The sequence below is a fragment of the Oncorhynchus mykiss genome, chromosome 14, assembly GCF_013265735.2.
Source record: "Oncorhynchus mykiss isolate Arlee chromosome 14, USDA_OmykA_1.1, whole genome shotgun sequence".
Classification (NCBI taxonomy): Eukaryota; Metazoa; Chordata; class Actinopteri; order Salmoniformes; family Salmonidae; genus Oncorhynchus; species Oncorhynchus mykiss.
The window spans coordinates 34,248,618-34,268,944 of record NC_048578.1 but is presented as its reverse complement, the minus strand read 5'-3'; the positions used below and the strand labels follow the sequence as shown (position 1 = coordinate 34,268,944).

General features: G+C 42.3%; 3 protein-coding genes across 7 annotated transcripts; 2 read left to right on the top strand and 1 right to left on the bottom strand.

The window, feature by feature from the left end:
- The first annotated feature begins 124 nt into the window (after positions 1 to 124).
- gnpi (Glucosamine-6-phosphate isomerase) lies at positions 125 to 5,098 on the top strand. 3 transcript variants are annotated; one of them, XM_021559501.2, is made up of 7 exons: positions 125 to 448; positions 816 to 943; positions 1,120 to 1,221; positions 1,342 to 1,524; positions 3,895 to 4,079; positions 4,353 to 4,527; positions 4,750 to 5,098. In XM_021559501.2, exons 1-7 carry the CDS (start codon positions 444 to 446, stop codon positions 4,797 to 4,799), a joined length of 828 nt encoding a protein of 275 aa, XP_021415176.1. In that variant the 5' UTR covers positions 125 to 443; the 3' UTR covers positions 4,800 to 5,098.
- Positions 5,099 to 5,150: 52 nt separating this feature from the next.
- n4wbp5 (Nedd4 WW domain-binding protein 5) lies at positions 5,151 to 13,159 on the top strand. 2 transcript variants are annotated; one of them, NM_001124387.1, is given in 8 exon segments: positions 5,199 to 5,354; positions 9,871 to 9,976; positions 10,224 to 10,363; positions 10,537 to 10,606; positions 11,395 to 11,519; positions 11,684 to 11,750; positions 11,862 to 11,970; positions 12,234 to 13,159. In NM_001124387.1, coding segments are annotated over 7 exon segments (651 nt in total). In that variant the 5' UTR covers positions 5,199 to 5,318; the 3' UTR covers positions 11,969 to 11,970; positions 12,234 to 13,159.
- Positions 12,835 to 16,882, bottom strand: fgf1a (fibroblast growth factor 1a). Of its 2 annotated transcripts, none has more exons than XM_021561783.2 (3): positions 16,194 to 16,882; positions 15,198 to 15,301; positions 12,835 to 14,653 (listed from the first exon to the last, which is right to left on the bottom strand). In XM_021561783.2, exons 1-3 carry the CDS (start codon positions 16,339 to 16,341, stop codon positions 14,453 to 14,455), a joined length of 453 nt encoding a protein of 150 aa, XP_021417458.1. In that variant the 5' UTR covers positions 16,342 to 16,882; the 3' UTR covers positions 12,835 to 14,452. The 2 variants fall into 2 exon arrangements, with proteins under 2 accessions (XP_021417458.1, XP_021417457.1); XM_021561782.2 differs by having other exon boundaries at positions 16,167 to 16,547.
- Between the last annotated feature and the right edge of the window lie 3,445 nt (positions 16,883 to 20,327).

Genomic DNA, 20,327 nt, shown 5'->3' with positions numbered 1-20,327 from the left:
ACCTTAGAGGCTGCTCCCCTATATACTTTAACAAACATACTGCTTTACTCATTCCATGTTTACACTGTATTCTATTCCGCTGTATTTTAGTCTATGAAACTCCGACATTGCTCGTACTAATATTTATATATTAATTCCATAATTTAACTTTTTGATTTGTGTGTATTGTGAATTGTTAGATTCTACTGCACTGTTGGATCTAGGAACGCAAGCGTTTCCCTACACCCGCAATAGCATCTGCTATATATGTGTGCGACCAATACAATTTAATGTGAAAAGAAGGCCTGCCTATTCATCCCGTTAAACATTCAGCGTTCCTCAATCTGTAATCGAGGCTTCCAGCAAGAACTCCGCCCGCCTCTTCCTCGTGTCTGCAGCTGCGTCAGTCATATGACAGAGGTTCCTGCTTTCTTAAACAAAAGTATTTTAAAGCGGAAAGGCGGATGCGGTAAGTTGATCAATGCCATTGTTTTTAATTTACTTAATGCACAAAGTAAGACGCTAGTACAAACGTCATCAGCGGCCGATTTTGGATATGCATGATACCGTTTTCAAGTACAGTGGATTCAACATTTGCATTTAATTCAAAGAGCTCTTCAATGCATTTTCGTATAGTTTGATTTGGTCTACTTCCCCCGTTAATTCGGGTAGGGATACTTTAGTACGTCTTCTTGCTGCAAGTCCTCATTTTATGGGTCTAAAGTCTGCTTGTTTTGGTGGAGAACAAATATTGCTTCAAGATCTGTTCCTTCTGATACAATAACATCTGTATTCACCATCCAAGTTTGGCTGTGATTTTAAAGCTTTTAATTTAGGACCATGAAGCTGATCATCCTGAATGATTATGACCAAGTTGGTGAGTGGGCTGCCAAGTACATCAGGAATAAAATCCTTCGCTTCAACCCTGGACCAGACAGATTCTTCATTCTAGGACTCCCCACAGGTAAGTGATCTGTTGATTCTACAGGGCACACCTTCCTTTCCATTTGTACAGGCAATGGTGCAATCATAAAAATCATACACAAATGTGTCTACATAAAGACATAGATGTATTTGACGTGTAAAACTATAGGTATTTTGTTGAAAATAACAATAATTTCTCCCCAATGTACACCCCAGGAGGTACTCCTCTGGGATGCTATAAGAAGCTGATTGAGTTTTATAAGAAAGGAGAGATCTCTTTCAAGTATGTCAAAACGTTCAACATGGACGAGTATGTGGGTAAGCTTCACCTTTACAATACTTCTCTATTTCACCTATTTCTACACCATACAGTATCAATATTCTTCACAGCATGAGAAGCCATACAAAACTGTGATTACTGCTTTTAAAATCATGCAGGTATTCCTAGGGATCACCCAGAGAGCTACCATTCCTTCATGTGGAATAATCTCTTCAAGCACATTGACATCAAATCGGAGAACACCCATATTCTGGATGGCAACGCTGCCAACCTTGTAGAGGAGTGTGATTCCTTTGAGGAGGAGATCAAAGCAGCTGGAGGAATTGACCTCTTTGTTGGAGGTCAGTAGGGAGGCAGGTAGGGAGGGAGGGAGGGAGGTAGGGAGGGAGGCAGGTGGGGAGGGAGGGAGGATATTGATACGATGGTATTAAGTATATTTATTCTATTTACTCTTATACAGTGCATTCAGAAAGTATTCAGGCCCCTTGACTTTTTCCAAATGTTACTTTACAGCCTTATTCTAAAATTGATTAAATAATTTTTTTCTCTCTCATCAATCTAAACACAATACCCCATAATGACAAATCAAAAACAGGTTTTTAGAAATGCGTGCAAATGTATTTATATATACCTTATTTACATAAGTTTTCAGACCCTTTGACATGAGACTCTAAATTGAGCTCAAATGCATCTTGTTTCCATTGAGATGTTTCTACAACTTGATTGGAGTCCACTTGTGGTAAAATCAATTGATTGGATATGATTTGGAAAGGCACACACCTGTCTATATAAGGTCCCACAGTTGACAGTGCATGTCATAGCAAAAACCAAGCCATACTAAAATGTATAAAAACGTTTTTTGCTTTGTCATTATGGGGTATTGTGTGTAGATTAGAGGTATAAAAAAAACAATAATATATTTAAAAATAAATCTGTAATGTAACAAAGCGTGGAAAAGGTTAAGGGGTCTGAATACTTCCCGAATGCACTGTAAGGTCCCACAGTTGACAGTGCATGTCATAGCAAAAAACAAGCCATGAGGTCGAAGGAAATGTCCTTAGAGCTCCGAGACAGGATTGTGTCGAGGCACAGATCTGGGGAAGGGTACCAAAAAATGTCTGCAGCATTGAAGGTCCCAGCGAACAAAGTGGCCTCCATTATTCTTAAATGGAAGAAGTTTGGAACCACCAAGACTCTTCCTAGAGCTGGTCGCCCAGCCAAACTAAGCAATCAGGGGAAAAGGGCCTTGGTCAGGGAAGTGGCCACGAACCCGATGGTCACTCTGACAGAGATCCAGAGTTCCTCTGTGGCGATGGGAGATCCTTCCAGAAGGACAACCATCTCTGCATCACTCCACCAATCAGACCTTTATGGTAGAGTGGCCAGACGGAAGCCACTCCTCAGTAAAAGGCACATGGCAGCCGACTTGGAGTTTGCCAAAAGGCACCTAAAGACTCTCAGACCATGAGAAACAAGATTCTCTGGACGGATGAAACCAAGATTGAACTCTTTAGTCTGAATGCCAAGCGCCACGTCTGTAGGAATCCTGGCATCATCTCTATGGTGTAGCACGGTGGTGGCAGCATCATGCTGTGGGGATATTTTTCCGCGGCAGGGACTCGGAGTCTAGTCAGAATCGAGGGAAAGATGAACGGAGCAAAGTACAGCGAGATCCTTGATGAAAACCTTCTCCAGTGCACTCAGGACCTCAGACTGGGGAGAAGGTTCACCTTCCAACAGGACAACGACCCTAAGCACACAGCCAAGACAACGCAGGAGTGGCTTCGGGACAAGTCTCTGAATATCCTTGAGTGGCCCAGCCAGACCCTGGACTTGAACCCGATCTAACGTCTCTGGAGAGACCTGAAAATAGCTGTGATTGGACACTCCCCATCCAACATGACAGAGCTTGGGAGGATCTGCAGAGAGGGGTGGGAGAAACTCCCCAAATACAGGTGTGCCAAGCTTGTAGCATCATACCCAATAAGACTCGAGGTTGTAATCGCTGCCAAAGGTGCTTCAACAAAGTACTGAGTAAAGGGTCTGAATACTTATGTACTCAGACTCTTTATGACGTTATGTATTAAGGGTCATAATGTATTAAGGGTCATAATGTATTAAGGGTCATAATGTATTAAGGGTCATAATGTATTAAGGGTCATAATGTATTAAGGGTCATAATGTATTAAGGGTCATAATGTATTAATTAAGGGTCATAGTGTATTAAGGGTCATAGTGTATTAAGGGTCATAGTGTACTAAGGGTCATAGTGTACTAAGGGTCATAGTGTACTAAGGGTCATAGTGTACTAAGGGTCATAGTGTACTAAGGGTCATAGTGTACTAAGGGTCATAGTGTACTAAGGGTCATAGTGTACTAAGGGTCATAGTGTACTAAGGGTCATAGTGTATTAAGGGTCATAGTGTATTAAGGGTCATAGTGTATTAAGGGTCATAGTGTATTAAGGGTCATAGTGTATTAAGGGTCATAGTGTATTAAGGGTCATAGTGTATTAAGGGTCATAGTGTATTAAGGGTCATAGTGTATTAAGGGTCATAGTGTATTAAGGGTCATAATGTACTAAGGGTCATAATGTACTAAGGGTCATTATGTAAAAAATGCACACCACAAGCACAAACCAGTTCAGAAAACAACAGACTTTGAAACGTCAATACCAGAATCCAACAAATGTAACCCACCCTGTCTGTTAGGTATTGGACCGGATGGCCACATTGCCTTCAACGAGCCAGGCTCCAGTCTATTGTCCAGGACCAGAGTGAAGACCCTGGCTCAGGACACCATCCTGGCCAACGCACGCTTCTTTGACGGAGATCTGTCTAAAGTACCCACCATGGCTCTGACTGTGGGAGTGGCCACTGTCATGGACGCCAGAGAGGTTAAGAGCTGATTTCAAGATGTCTGTCTCTGCTTTATGTTTCTGGTTTGTCTTCTCTTGTAACTCATTTTGTTCATGGACAACTGGTCCCTTTACAGCTCCTATACTTATTCAATGATTATATAATGAGGCTGTTACACGTTGCCTTATGTCATTTTACTGCTTCTTTGTTGTAACAATGTAATACTAGTCTATAATAATGTAATGACAATCTATAACCATGTAATAACAGTTTATAGGATGCTGATGATGATATCTCCTTAATGTCTCCAGGTCATGATTCTCATCACGGGAGTACACAAAGCGTTTGCCCTGTACAAGGCCATAGAGGAAGGGGTGAACCACATGTGGACGGTATCGGCCTTTCAGCAGCACCCTCAGACTGTGTTCGTGTGTGACGAGGATGCTACCCTGGAACTGAGGGTTAAAACTGTCAAGTACTTCCAAGGTGAGGGTCTACTTCCTTACTTAAAGGACTTGGTCCTCACAGTTCATTCCACGATTGTGCTGCGTGCATGGCTTTACGAACAAGTGCTTCATCAGTTTTCAAATTCATTGTGTTTTGTTTTATTATTGGCCCGGGAGGAATACATTATTTTCTTCAATAAAAACAGAATTGTGAATGAAGTAGAAATCTAACTCACTTGACCTATTGTTATTTCTCCTACAGGGATGATGCATGTGCACAACAAGTTGGTGGATCCACTGCCTCCCAACTAAGACGAGGGCGTTGCAAAAACATCGGGAAACCTGCAATAACCAGGATGCCGGACCCTCCGGGATATGACAGTGGCCACGGGTGGAGGATCAACTGTGTGTGTTGTACTGTGTTTTACTTAAAGTTACATTTTATGTAACATAATAGTATGCCTACTTGTAGTAGGCTACATTTGATTATGTAATAGATTTATCTTCGATAAAAAAACAGTTTTCTTAGTTCCATTGTTAAATTCGATACAAAACTTGACTTTGAATGTATTTTTAATGTGTTATTGTAATAAAAATAACTCTGAGAATGACTCAAGAGTATTTGTTATAGCTGGGTACGTGGTGTTTTCATTATGCTGACGGTTCGGCGGGGTCACGTGACAGTGCAAGGGGCGGAACAACACACCAGACCTGGAAGGAAGGGGAGATGGCGGAGCTGTGCTACTTTCAATCTTAGCGTATCAATATTACATTCAGCTCACAGTTTGCCAAACAAGTGATCATTCTCAAACACTCAACGTCCATTCAGGAATGGCCGAGCAAATCAGCAACGTTAGATATCAGGAGGTAAGTTTTATTTTTTATTTTAACCAATAAAATTCGCTTACGGCTCAACTAGACAGCATTGGAAAACGAAACGCCGTTGTGACTTTGGGCCCAGTTTTTCTAACGTTGTAGCTCATTTGTGTCTTCAACGTTTTAACTTGACAGTTACGGTTAACACGTTTGCTTGCTACCTCGTTTATGGTAGTTAAGTGTAGTTAGCTAGTTAGTATGACTCATTTAACTAACTACAGGGGGACGGACCACAGGCCCATTTGTTATGACGACCTAACTGTTGACATGTCCCACCCTAATAGGCCGTGGACAGGCTAATCCGTGGAAAATAGTGTTGCCGCTAACATAGTTAAATACCTACCAGTATCTAGTTTAACTATATATAGTATCTAGTTTAACTAGATACCTTGCTAGCTACCTTAATCATAGTAGTGATAAAATCTATCAAGATTGCACAAGAACACGCTACTAGCAGGCCTACATTCATTGATAGGTGTCGAGAACCAATCTGCTAATGCCACAGAGGTATACCACAAAGCAGGATCAATTAGTTAGCCAGCTAACTCGCCTAAATATTCTGAAATAAGATTGATTCAACAACCAAAAACGTATCCAGTGCCTTCAGAAAGTATTCACACCCCTTAATTTTTTCCCACATTTTGTTGTCAATGATCTACATAAAATACTTGCAACATTTGTAAAAAAAAATATAATAATATTTGATTATTATTCAACCCCCTGAGTCAATACATGTTATATTCACCTTTGGCAGTGAGTACAGCTGTAAGTCTTTCTAGAGAAGTCACTAAGACCTTTCCAAATCTGGATTGTACAATATTTGACCATTAATATTTTTTTAATTCTTCAAGCTCATTGCTAGACAGCCATTTTCAAGTCTTGCCATATATTTACTAGCAGATTCAAAACTGTCAAATAGGCCACCTGGTAACATTCAATGTTGTCATGTTAATAAGCAACTCCAGTGTATATTTGGCCATGTGTTTTAGGTTATTGTCCTACAGAAAAGTGAATTTGTCTCCAAGGGTTTGTTGGAAAGCAGACTGAAACAGGTTTTCCTCTAGGATTTTGCTTAGCTCTATTCTGTTTCTTTTTATCATAAAAATACACCTTAGTTCTTGCTGATGACAAGCATACCCATAACATGATGTAGCCACCACCATGCTTGAAAAAACGAAGAGGTACTCAGTGATGTGTTGTTGGATTTGCCCCAAGCATAATGGTTTGTTTTCAGGACATAAAATTAATTTCTTTGCCATTTTTTTTATTCCAGTTTTAGCCCTACTTTAGTGCCTTATTGCAAACAGGAGGCATGTTTTAGAATATTGTTTATGCTTTCTTTTCACTCTGTCAATTAGGTAAGTATTGTAGAGTAACTACAATGTTGATCCATACTCAGTTTTCTCCTATCACAGCCATTAAACTCTGTAACTGTTTTAAAGTCACCATTACCCTCATGGTTTCCTTCCTCTCCGGCAACTGAGTTAGGAAAGACGCCTGCACCTTTAATGACTGGGTGTATTGATACACCATCCAAAGTGTAGTTAACACCATGCTCAACGGGATATTCAATGTCTCTTTTTTATTTTATTTTGTTGTTTAATGTTTTTGTTTTTAACCATTTACCAATAGGTACCCTTCTTTGTGAGACATTGGAAAACCTCCCATGTCTTTGTGGTTGAATCTGTGTTTGAAATTCACTGCTCGAATAAGGGACCCTAAAGATAATTGTATGTGTGGGGCACAGAAATGAGGTAGTCCTTCAAATATCATGTTTAGGGTTGCACATTTTGGGGAATATTCAGAGGTGGAAACTTTGTGGGAATTAACAGAAATATATGTAAATGAATATTAATGCCATTTAAATGGAGATGTTTTTTGCATTGGATATTCTTTCCATATCTTATGGAGACAGAAACATAAACCTTTTACCTCATCATAAGTAGACATAATTGCAAATTATAAAATGATTCCAATAGAAAAATAAAAGAATTTCAGTTACGAATTGAACATGAATTAAATGAGTTGACTCTTCACACGGGATGATTTCACTGAACAACAAAAGAAAGGGAATATTGAATGATCTCCAATGATCCATCACATCTCCCAAAAATGTTTTCAACATACATCTGTAAAATGATAGTCTAGAAACTAAAGCTTTGGTGGGCTTCCCCTCAGGCTTCCATGTCTTGTCCCTGGACCTCCTCAATGTCCACCTCATCTTCACTGTCACTTTCTGACCTTGTTGAGGATGGCTTGTCAGGCTCAAAAAGCCTCAAGTTTGCACGGATGGTAAAAAAAAAATCCAGCCCTTGTATTGGTCAGCCTGTGGCGTGCTTTGGTGTGTGTGTGTGTTCCCAAACAAGGTCTGGAGGATGATGGAGGCAACAGGGGAAAGAGCCTCAGATCCACAAAGTCCCTTCTACCAGGTGGCTGATGAGATATGTTGGCACGACTGCCATATTGCATCTCCATGCCAAAGCCCTTGCTTGGAAATGTACTTCGCCAGACTGCCAAGAACCTTGCCCTCATCCAGGCCAAGGTGGCGAGACACGGTAGTGATGACACCATAGGCCTTGTTGATCTCTGCACCAGACAGGATGCTCTTGCCAGCATACTTGGGGTCCAACATGTACGCTGCAGGGTGTTTGGGCTTCAGGCAGAAGTCTTCACACTTTTTGATGTATTTCAGAACTACAGTTTCCTCTGTTTGGAGCAACAGTGAAGTGGGCAGGGCAGTACGGATTTCTTCTCTTACATCTGCAAGCAGAGTCTAATCATCAGACAGGATGGCATTGTCTCCCTCAATCCGTGCAATGGCTACTGCTATAAGTTTCAGGATGCTTACCACTCTCTTCCAAAATACATCATCCAGGAGGATCCTCTTGATGGGGCTGTCCATATCGGTAGACTGTGATATGGCCATTTCTTGGAGAGACTCCTTCCCCTCCAGGAGACTGTTAAACATGATGACAACACCACCCCAACGGGTGTTGCTGGGAAGCTTCAACGTGGTGCTCTTATTCTTCTCACTTTGCTTCGTGAGGTAGATTGCTGCTGATGACCCTTCATATACCTGACCATTTTCCTTGGCTCTCTTGTAGAATGTATCCATTGTTTTCAGTGCCATGATGTCCTTGAGGAGCAGATTCAATGTATGGGCAGCACAGCCAATGGGTGTGATGTGAGGGTAGGACTCCTCCACTTTAGACCAAGCAACCTTCATGTTCGCAGCATTGTCTGTCAGCAGTGCAAATACCTTCTGTGGTCCAAGGTCATTGATGGCTGCCTTCAGCTCATCTGTAATGTAGAGACTGGTGTGTCTGTCTCTTGTCTGTGTTCTTTTAGAATACTGGTTGAGGGGCGGAGATGATGTAGTTAATTATTCCTTGCCCACAAACATTCGACCACCCATCAGAGATGATTGCAATACAGTCTGCTGTCGCTATGATTTGTTTGAACTCTGTTGAACTCTGCATCCAGCAAATGAGTAGATAAAGCATGTCTGGTTGGAGGGGTGTATGCTGGGCGAAAAACATTCAGAAATTCCTTCCAATACACATTGCCTGTGAGCATCAGAGGTGAACCAGTTGCATACACAGCTCGAACAAGATATTCATCAGCATTTGTCTGACTACGTTCCTCCATTGAGTCAAAAAAATTCTAATTCCAGGAGGACCATGAGCTGTTGCTATCGATAAGGTGTCTGATTCATCATTTTCACCTCGAATATAACTAGAGGGACTTTTGTCAGAGGTTGCTTGTTGTGAGCGCTGAGGGAACTTTATGCACTTGGCCAGATGATTAAGCATCTTTGTTGCATTCTTCACATTTGATTTGGCACAGTATTTGCAAATGTATACAGCTTTTCCTTCTATATGAGCTGCAGTGAAATGTCTCCACATATCAGAATGTTTTCCTGTCAAGATTAGAAAATAAATGGTAAAAAAATACAAAATACAACTCCATGTACAGATAAATAGTTAAGCCGTTAGATTAAACAACTCCTTTTGTAAGATAATTTTAAAAAAAATGATGAAACATGTATGGAAACAGGTGAATTAACACTACTCAGTTAGCAGGCTCAAGCCATGTAAAACCCACATGGTAGCAAAAACGAACTAGCAGAAATTGTTAAGTTAGAAATTATTTAAACACACTTTGTTGTAGGCTACTATTTAACAAAAAATCGTATAAAATATATTCAGCCCACCCGGTATTGTAATCAAAACTTACCAGAAAGCATGTAGTCCTTGGCTCAGACAGTGTAGTAGTGTGGGCTCAATAGCATCTCATTAGTGTGCAAGATCATGAGAATCAGCTGTACATGTGATGGAAGAATGCACTGTGCATGCAGAGGGTTGCAATTCCATTGAATTGAGGATAGTTTAACCAAAATATGCCACACGACCTAGAATTGCCTTATGTGTATCCCACATTTGTCTGACGGCCAGAATAGTGCAACATCAGCATCATCCCACTGTGTGTGTGTGTGTGTTGCATCCAGCTGGTGAATGAGGAGGAGCCAGCAGCAGCTCAACCCCCTCAGGAGGAGCCAGCAGCTGTCCTGGATGCCCCTCCCCCCTACAGCAGCATCTCAGCTGCCAACGCAGGTAATTGGCCTCTGTCCATCCATAGCACTACACACAGTAACTTGCAATATATTGACTCATCTCATATGGGGTTGAGGACGGATTCAGATGCAAGTCAGGAATGTAATATTGTAATATAGTTATTGTGGTGCTGAAAAGAAAAGGCTACAGTGTCAAACTGGTGTTTTTAGTGAGCTCCCAACATTCACCTTGCTACTAGCCAACCGTAATGTGCTGCGTCACGTGTTCTGCACCTTTTCCCCTGCAGCGTTCTTCGACTACAAGGAGGATGCAGGCAGGTTCCCCAACCCCCCGTCCTACAACGTGGCTACCACACTGCCCTCCTATGATGAAGCAGAGAGGACCAAAGCGGAGACCGGTGTCCCTCTGGTCCCTGGCAGGGTCGTGGTATGTCTGTCCTCCTTTCACAGCGGTTTTCATTCATTCATTGTTCAGGCGTTGATAACTCCAGATTCACTAGTATTTATCATTGTGAGAGCCTGCATCCTAAATAAACACATTTTGACCATCATCTTTGGAAGGTGTCTGACAACCAAAACATTTCCTTTTTCTCCTGTCAGGAGGATGACTTTGACGATGCTGACCAGCTGCGCATAGGGAATGATGGCATCTTTATGCTCACCTTCTTCAGTAAGTCTTCTCTCCGTTTCCTGTACAGTGTAGTTGTTGTTCTGGACAGACGATGTCTGTCTGCATCTCGTGGGGTCATGGGTACACTAAACAAAGCAACGACATTAAGCCGAGCCAGGGACTGTCATAAGCCGAGCCAGGGACTGTCCTGAGCCGAGCCAGGGACTGTCCTGAGCCGAGCCAGGGACTGTCCTGAGCCGAGCCAGGGACTGTCCTGAGTCGAGCCGAGCCAGGGACTGTCCTGAGCCGAGCCGAGCCAGGGACTGTCCTGAGCCGAGCCGAGCCAGGGACTGTCCTGAGCCGAGCCGAGCCAGGGACTGTCCTGAGCCGAGCCGAGCCAGGGACTGTCCTGAGCCGAGCCGAGCCAGGGACTGTCCTGAGCCGAGCCGAGCCAGGGACTGTCCTGAGTCGAGCCGAGCCAGGGACTGTCCTGAGCCGAGCCGAGCCAGGGACTGTCCTGAGCCGAGCCGAGCCAGGGACTGTCCTGAGCCGAGCCGAGCCAGGGACTGTCCTGAGCCGAGCCGAGCCAGGGACTGTCCTGAGCCGAGCCGAGCCAGGGACTGTCCTGAGCCGAGCCGAGCCAGGGACTGTCATAAGCCAAGCCAGGGACTTGTCCAACCGGTTCATAAAGTGGAATTTTGTGCAATTAGAAAAGCTGTTGTATAATCTTTCACAAAGCCTCATGGTCTATGTGTGGTGAACGACAAGCATGTTAACTGATGAGCCTCTTCTTATTGGTGATCTATGATTAATTGATTGATTGGTTAATTGTCCTCTCCTCTCTCCAGTGGCATTCCTGTTCAACTGGATCGGTTTCTTCCTGTCCTTCTGTCTGACCACTTCTGCAGCCGGCCGCTACGGCGCCATCTCTGGGTTTGGCCTGTCTCTCATCAAATGGGTTCTCATAGTCCGGGTAAGATCAACACACATCGCCTCGGTGTTCTTTACTACACTGGTCCTGCAGTACTACGGGGAGTTCAGGCTTTTGTTCCAGCCCAGCCCTAAATGCTTTGGAATGCTACTGTGTGTACGACTGGTCCTCCTAATGTTATTTTACTGTCTTTTGAACGTTTCCAGTTTTCCACCTACTTCCCCGGCTACTTTGATGGTCAGTACTGGTTGTGGTGGGTGTTCCTGGCTTTGGGTAAGTGAAGCGTACGTCTGAGCTCTTTATTTGGATGAATGAATTAATGTGTATGAAATGTGTGAAAGATAATCACGGAACGGATGCTGTTGTCTTTTCGTGACTCTCCAGGCTTCATGCTGTTCGTCAGAGGGTTCGTCAACTACTCCCGGGTTCGCAAAATGGCCGACCCTACTTACGCCACACTGCCCCGAACGAGAGTCCTGTTCATCTACTGAAGGTGAAGGGCCCTAATTCACACAGCATTCCTGTGTTACAGCAGAATACGACCTTATCAAATCATAAGCCTGGTCCTCTATTAAGAAATACAAGTATTAGTAATCTATCAACTCATATAGATTTTCTCCACTCACTAGTTTCCTTCCAATGTAGTCTGGTTACCTGTAAATATACCATAAACAAACACGGTCCAGAGTAAACCAGCCTTTCTCTACAGAGATGCTGATCTCCACCATTAACTTATCTCCTGTTTACTTTTCACAGCCGGTTTTTGAATAAACACAACGTCCCTGAATCTGGATAGAGAATCCTGGTTGTTTTGAAAAGCATCATACCGACAAAACAGCAGAAGTCTAAAACCAAACTACTCAGATAAGCATCACGACATGGCAGGATGGAGGGGGGAAAAAACACAATCTTGATGACTACAACTCTTGTAACATTCAGGAATTAAATACACCAATTGTTTTGTTTTATTTTGAAAAAATGTAATTAATGGATAAATGATAGTATGTACTCATTAGTGGCGAATGTTAAGTGCTATTTTAAATTTTTCAGTCTGTAATGTATGTGTAATGCCTTATATAATTTGATGGTAGTGTACTAGCATGCATCTGCACCTCAAGGGATCAGTCTTATTTCACTAATGCTTTAGTCAAAGCCCACAGGTGTAATGCATTACGATGCAGTCATAATGCATTATAAGCACTTGTCATAAGCACTTGTACCACCTTTATGTTCATAGTAGTCATGAGATGGGGGGGAAAAAAATATTCACGTATGGTTTTACAATTTCTGAGTTTGTAATAAAAACATTGGCATTTTATACATGCTTATCACAAGTAATAATGCGCTATGCCTGTTGGCTTCATCTATGAAGCATCGCCCTTATTTCTGGCCAGTAGAGGGCAGAGTTCGTTGCTAAAAATTTGTCATGAATTATTCCTATAAGACATAATCCTACCTTTTTATATGCACACCTACCTCAAACATAAGGTATCCTATGTGCACATCTTAAGGTAAAGATTTTTGTCCAAAGTGTCTTTTTGTTGTACAACTCATAGAGTTTTGTGTAGAAAAATAACCATTACGTATGGAAAAACTATAATGCTATCAGAGAATGTAAGCAGGTGCACTTTTTAGAAACGTTATAATAAAACGCCAGGGAGTTCCTCCCAATGAAATCAACAATACACAACCAAATGGTAGTACCTGTAGTTATTCAGTGAGTATACAGCTTTCATAAGGGTGAAATGGCAATTTATGACTGGTCTATGACCGTACTAATTCGATTTAGTAAGAAGACGAGCAATTGTACTCGTCGATCTTTCTCTTTAGGAAATTGTTGGCATATTGTTAACTGTAAATGATCTCAGACATGCTCTGTTGCATCCCCCTGTATGCCAGCCAGTCTGTTTTAAACCAGTTGTTTAGATTTCTTGCTTAGCCCTTAATGTGGACTGGTACAGCACAGCTACAATCCAAACCCAGTCCTTAGACACACATCTCTCTGATCCTCTGTGTGAAATAGTACAGCACAGCTACAATCCAAACCCAGTCCTTAGACACACATCTCTCTGATCCTCTGTGTGAAATAGTACAGCCGCATCCTTGGGATTTTATTATGAGATATCGTTTTAAACTGTAAAAAAGCTTCATGTCTAATAAATGTCACTTTCAAAAGCAAGATTGATCTCTGGTCCAGGTTTTGTGTGCAGGCTTTGCCAGAGATTTAAGGCTTTTTGTAAAATGTTGTGCAGCACTGACACCTTGTGGTTGAAAGACACAATGACGACACCAACTGCTACAGTTCCCATAGGTTTAAAAAATGGTTTTCAATGTACATTATGTGATATTTTCCATCAGCTTTCTATAACAATTGCCTGGTGAGATACACTACTCATATTTCCATATATAGGCTACATATCATTGGTGTTGTCATGATTCAATATTACATTTAAATATATGCCATTTGGCAGACACTTATCTAAAAAGAATGACAGTAATGTGTGCATAAATTTTAAAGTCCGGCTGGTCCCAGGAATCGAACCCGCTATCCTGGCATTGCAAACACCCTGCTCTACCAACTGAGCTACAGTGGGCAACAGTCATCAACAAAGATATACATTCTAGATGTCTAGTTAGCAGCATAAAGTAGATTGCAGTTATAGTGTGGAGTGGAATGCTTAATTTGGTTGAGTTTTAGCATGATTCTACCAGTCAGATGTCCATCACATAGCTTATAATAGTTTATACAGATGACAGCATCTATAACAGGTACGGCGAAAGCATAACTGCTGTTATAACCTGTAACACAAGCTTCAGTACTTAGTTTACATGTAAAATACTGTTTGATTAGCCTGTCTGTTTGCCTGCAATTTCCCACTGAGCACCTTGGAATGGATGTGTCTGAAATGGCACCCTATTCCCAATATAGTGTACTACATTTGGCCATTTCAGATCCACCCCTGGCTTTACACCCTTCACTCCCCTGTGCCCTCCAATCGCCGTGGCAAGAAGAAGATGGCCTTCTGCCCTATGTGGGTTCTGGAGCCCAGTTTGGGTTTCCCGTTCTTCTTCAGTCCTACGTACCAACTCCTGTCTTGGTACTTCTGGGCCTGGTAGGTGTTGTAGTGGTTCACCTCAATCTTCTCCAGGAAATAACACTGATCAGTTACTGTGGACTATATGGGAGAGACAGAAAGCCAGTCATCACAAGCATATGCTGATCGTTGATTAGATTACCTGTGGGTGGTCAAAGGCTATAGGTAATCCAAAAACAGATTGGTAAGGTTCTGGGGGTCGGCTCCCGAGTGGTGCAGTGGTCTAAGGCACTGCATCTCAGTGCAAGAGGTGTCACTACAGTCCCTGGTTTGAATCCAGGCTATATCACATCTGTCTGTGATTGGGCGGCGCACAACTGGCCCAGCATCATCCGGGTTTGGCCAGGGTAGGCCGTCATTGTAAATAAGAATTTGTTTGAAACCGACTAGCCTAGTTAAATAAAAGTTACATTTTAAAAGGCTATAGGTAGTCCTAAACAGTTTGAATGATGTAAAATAATTATTTGAAGGATAATAATTGTGAATGTTTCCTATCACGATCCTAAATGAATGTGTTGACACCAATGTTAAAACAGCACTGTTTCTGTGACTTATGGCTAGGTTAGTTAGGGAGGGTGAAGAGGTCATCATGACAACGGGGTCATACAGACAGTTTAATACTCACTGAACTGTAGAGCTTTCCTTCACTGCTCATGGCCAAGTAGCGTCCTGCCTCTGTCCCCTGGATGACAACCACACCACGGTCCACAGATTTCACCCGCAGGACCGCTAAGGCAAGGAACGGGTACAAGGCAACGTCAGATTGACAAAGACAGAGCCCCCCACACACAGGAGGACAAACTAACAAAATAAGTTCAAGACAAGCATTCCAACCACGCTTAAAAATAAAATTCCACACGATAACAAATAGACACAAACTAGAAGGACAACCCGAAATTAAGTGACATAGACAAGCATGCTGGAATTTGGTTACTATTTCAAACACGGGTTAGCTACTTTTGTTGTCGTCGAGATTCGGTTATCATGTCATTGTGCAACATTCAGAGACTTTGCTTTGAGAAAACGGTCATCTCAATAGCCTCAGAATGAATGCTAGACGTTATGCAACTGGGAGCGTTTAATACCTGTAACGTATTACTTATAACATTGTCTGCAAATCTGCAAGAGTATTTCTGAAGTGTTCTCTGTCAGCATATTTTCAGACAGCGCATAAACAGCGGTGTTGTTACAGTCTAAATATATCCCACACATTCCGATCACGATAGAGATCGGTTTTCAGTCATTCACACCCACACTGTCCTTGATATTGAGCCATACAATTATTATGGAAAATTCTTAGTGTGGGAGACTGATGATTATCTTTACTGAAGTTTGACAGCCTGGAAATGTCCATTATTTTAGGTCGATTGTGAACTTTTGCAAACCATTACAGCATGCATCAACATAAATGTATTACAGTTGAATATAAAGTTAATTATGCAGATAAATACAAACTTCTTGATTGGATGAACAATTCAATAAACTAAATAATAGCCGAATTAATAACAGATGTTTGTATTATTTACATACAGTAGTATTTTTGTTCATTTGATAAACAAAATAAACTGAAATATTATAGTATTTCTGTTTTTACTGTGAATGTCATTCTCGTCCCTCTTGCCTTCCACGGTCCCATCCGGGAGAATCTGCAGATGATGTCCGCCATTCATGCAGTATAGGCGGGTCAGCTTTTTATTGTCGAGCAGGTTACTTCCGAATCTCTCATTATCCTGCCCCACCGGTAAAAACGTTATTTCTGCATCCGTCATTTTTGGAAAAGCTCTCAATTATAATAGCGACGGTGGGTCAGACCACCTGACATTAACCACTTGATGCGCTCTGCGGCAAGAACGAAAACAACCCGTTAGTAAAATCGCCGTTTGATGGCAAACAGGAACATGTTTGGACTTTATAGTCACCCGTAGAAACAACAATGATCTGTGGTCACGCGCGTTTTGGTCGCGGGGGAGCTGAGCACTGACCACCAAAGAGGGCCTACATTTTTTCGCACCCAGGATGTGGAGGATTAAAATTAGAAACACACTATTAGGATACAACAGTGACACCTGTTACACATACACCTGCTGGCAGTTCGTTATCTTGGACCAGGGCCTGTAAACTATTCATGAAGCATCAGAGTAAGAGTGCTGATCTAGGATCAGGTCCCTCCTGTCCCCTTTGATGTTATTCATTATGATCTCTCAAGACAAAGGAGATGATTGTGGACTGCAGGAAAAAGAGGACGAGCATGCCACTATTCTCATCGAGAATAGAGTCGAGTGGTTGCATCACTGCCTGGTATGGTAACTGCTCGGCCTCCGACTGCAAGGCACTACAGAGGGTAGTGTGTACGGCCCAGTACATCACTGGGGCTAAGCTTCCTGCTTATCCAGGACCTCTATACCAGGCGGCGTCAGAGGAAGGCCCGAAAAATTGTCAAACTCCAGCCACCCTAGTCATAGACTGTGCTCTCTTCTACTACACGGTAAGCGGTACCGGAGTGACAAGTCTAGGTCCAAGAGGCTTCTAAACAGCTTCTACCCCCAAGCCATAAGATTCCTGAACATCTAATAAAATGGCTTCCCGGACTATTGGTATTGCCCCCCCCCCCCCTCCCCTCACCACACCACCACCACTACTCTCTGTTGTCATCTATGCGTAGTCACTTTAATTAACTCTACCTACATGTACATACTACCTCAAATAAGCGGTGCCCCTGCACATTGACTCTGTACCGGCACCCCCCTGCATATATTGTTATATTTTTACTGCTGCTCTTTAATTACTTGTTACTTTTATCTCTTATTTTTATCCATATTTTTTTAAAACTGCACTGTTGGTTAGGGGTTCCTAAGTAAGCATTTCACTGTAAGGTCTACACCTGTTGTATTCGGAGCATGTGACTAATAAAATTTGATTTGAAAAGGCTAAACTGATCTGAGATTATCACTCCTGCTGTTAGAGAATACTGGCCCTCGCCTCTTTATCCAAAGAGATTTGAATCACAATGAGACTAATCTGAGCAAATAAATGAATGTTTCATTCAAACCTATTCTAACAAGAGAAACCATGGCTACTAGGCTACAAGGTAAAATTATCCATCCCAGTTCACAGGAATCCTTGGGGGCCTCATCTTTCACCATACTGTTGTAGCCTACAACAATAATAAATAATACTTAATTGAATGGAACCCTTAAACAAAGTAATACAACAAAGACTACACCCTTACGAAATACATTTAGGACAACATTGGCAAGAAAAAGTCATTTGGAAACCAGTAAGTAGGATACACATTCCTGTTGTGTCGTTGACTATCATTAAATGTGAAGACTGTATATTATCAAATCAATTCTCTATGTGTAATTTAATTACGCGATTAAACTAATCATGCAACTTTAATTAACTAGGAAGTCGGGGCACCACGGGAACATGTTGTTTATAGTGTCAATTTCCTGATATTTTCTTATCTCATCAAAGCAGCCACTTATTAATGAATTTTACCTCATCAGTCTCATTACTGAACGTCGCAAACCCTTGGATATCTGCAGGAACCCTAGCATAGAATCATGAATCAGCGATATACAAATTGGCTTAATTATTTATTTACTTACTAACTTAATCAATCACAGAATTAAATAAACACACACACACACTAGGTCATACGTTGGTTACTACATGATACAAAGAAAAAGTCGCTAGCATACAAAACCGATATGACAGCTTGGTAGACAAAGGAAAGGGGTGGGGCAGTTCAAGAACGGGAAACTCAAGAGTGGATTCACTACATAAATAGAAATTGCTCATACTTTGAACATGAAAACCCGCTCATTTGAAAATAAATTGCGGTTTTACATATTTACGAGTGTCTGCCGTTGTTGTCCCTCTCTGTGATTGCCAGTCCATCTGCTGGATAGTCAGTCGACAGAGAGCCTCTGGTTTGTCCACTAGAGATCACAGGGGCATGGCCACTGACTAGTTAAAACTTTATATCTAAACAAGTATCAATTAGATATTTTATACCACATTCAGACGCAAACCCAATAATTGAGAAGTGTACACAACCAAAGACACAGTGATGTGTGTGTCCTCTCCTTCATGAGATCACCAAATGAAACACACTCGACATGACTGACCTTTAAGTGTCCACGGACCATTCCCACATTCTCAAAAATAGAAATATTGTTTAATTCTTCCATTTTGGGGATTAGGAGTTTTGTTTCCCATAGGCTCTCTCCCTCCATACTGAGACTTTCTACCAGGAATTTATGACCTCACTCTCCCACGTCAGGTTTTTCAATGACCATTGTAACCTGACGTGGGAGAGTGAGGATCACAATATACACCCAAAAAGGCCACGTTGTGACATTCCTGAGGTGGGAGCCAATCTCCCCTGACAACCAGGATATGACTTGAGAGTTTGCGTGACATCAGGGTCAGTCAACTGTCCATCCAGAAAACCCTCTACAACAGTCTCACTAGAGACCATCAGGAATCTGGTGTAGGGCCTAGAGCCTTGTAGCTTGGTCCAAGATCTGGAATTTGGTGTAGGGGCTACAGCCTTGTAGCCTGGTCCAAGATCTGGAATCTGGTGTAGGGGCTACAGCCTTGTAGCTTGGTCCAAGATCTAGAATCTGGTGTAGGGGCTACAGCCTTGTAGCCTGGTCCAAGATCTAGAATCTGGTGTAGGGGCTACAGCCTTGTAGCCTGGTCCAAGATCTGTTTGGTATGCACACAACCATAGTAGTTGGCCAAACAGTACAAACATATCTGGGATCAGCCTATGGGGCCTCAATAAGGAACAACAAGCTATTTTCTCCCAACATTATCACTGGCTTTGGTGCATCAAGTGTGGTCATAGAAATTCTGTGTTGAAATGCTGAGACCAAGAGACTAGCAGTAGCAATATTAGACTGACATGAAAGTGGAGGTTGGTGTAGGAGCTTCTTTCAGTGCCAAGATATTCAAAGTCCATTTCATAAACTAGAATAGGTCTCCTGGCAGCTAGCCAAGGAAATCATTTGATCTAGTCCTTGGGCTCCCGAGTGGTGCAGCGGTCTAAGGCGTCACTACAGACCCTGGTTCAAATCCAGGCTTTATCACAACCGGCCGTGATTGGGAGTCCCATAGGGCGGCGCGCAATTGGCCCAGCGTCGCCCGGGTTTGGCCGGTGTAGGCCGTCATTGTAAATAAGAATTTGCTCTTAACTGACTTGCCGAGTTAAATAAAGGTTAAAGAATAATAAAAAGGTCATACAAAAGGTTACAAACCAAACCAATAAGCCCCAGAAAGGAAAAGCCACTTTATTGGATGAACCAGTGCTTATCGTCATCATGTGATTATTAAAAGTATATCTGACAACAAGGTGACTTTTTTCATTGTTCAGATAAAAAGTGAGTTAACATGATCAATCTAATCTGCATACAATTATTATTATTTTTTTTTTTTGAATTTTACCCCTTTTTCTCCCCAATTTCGTGGTATCCAATTGTTGTAATAGCTACTAGCACCAATGCGCCGGAGGAAACACCGTGCACCTGGCCACCTTGGTTAGCGCACACTGCGCCCAGCCCGCCACAGGAGTCGCTGGTGCGCGATGAGACAAGGACACCCCTACCGATCAAGCCCTCCCTAACCCGGGCGACGCTAGGCCAATTGTGCGTCGCGACCGGTTACGACAGAGCCTGGGCGCGAACCCAGGGACTCTGATGTGCATACAATTTCTTGTTTTGAAAAAAGGTACCGCACACAACGAAGA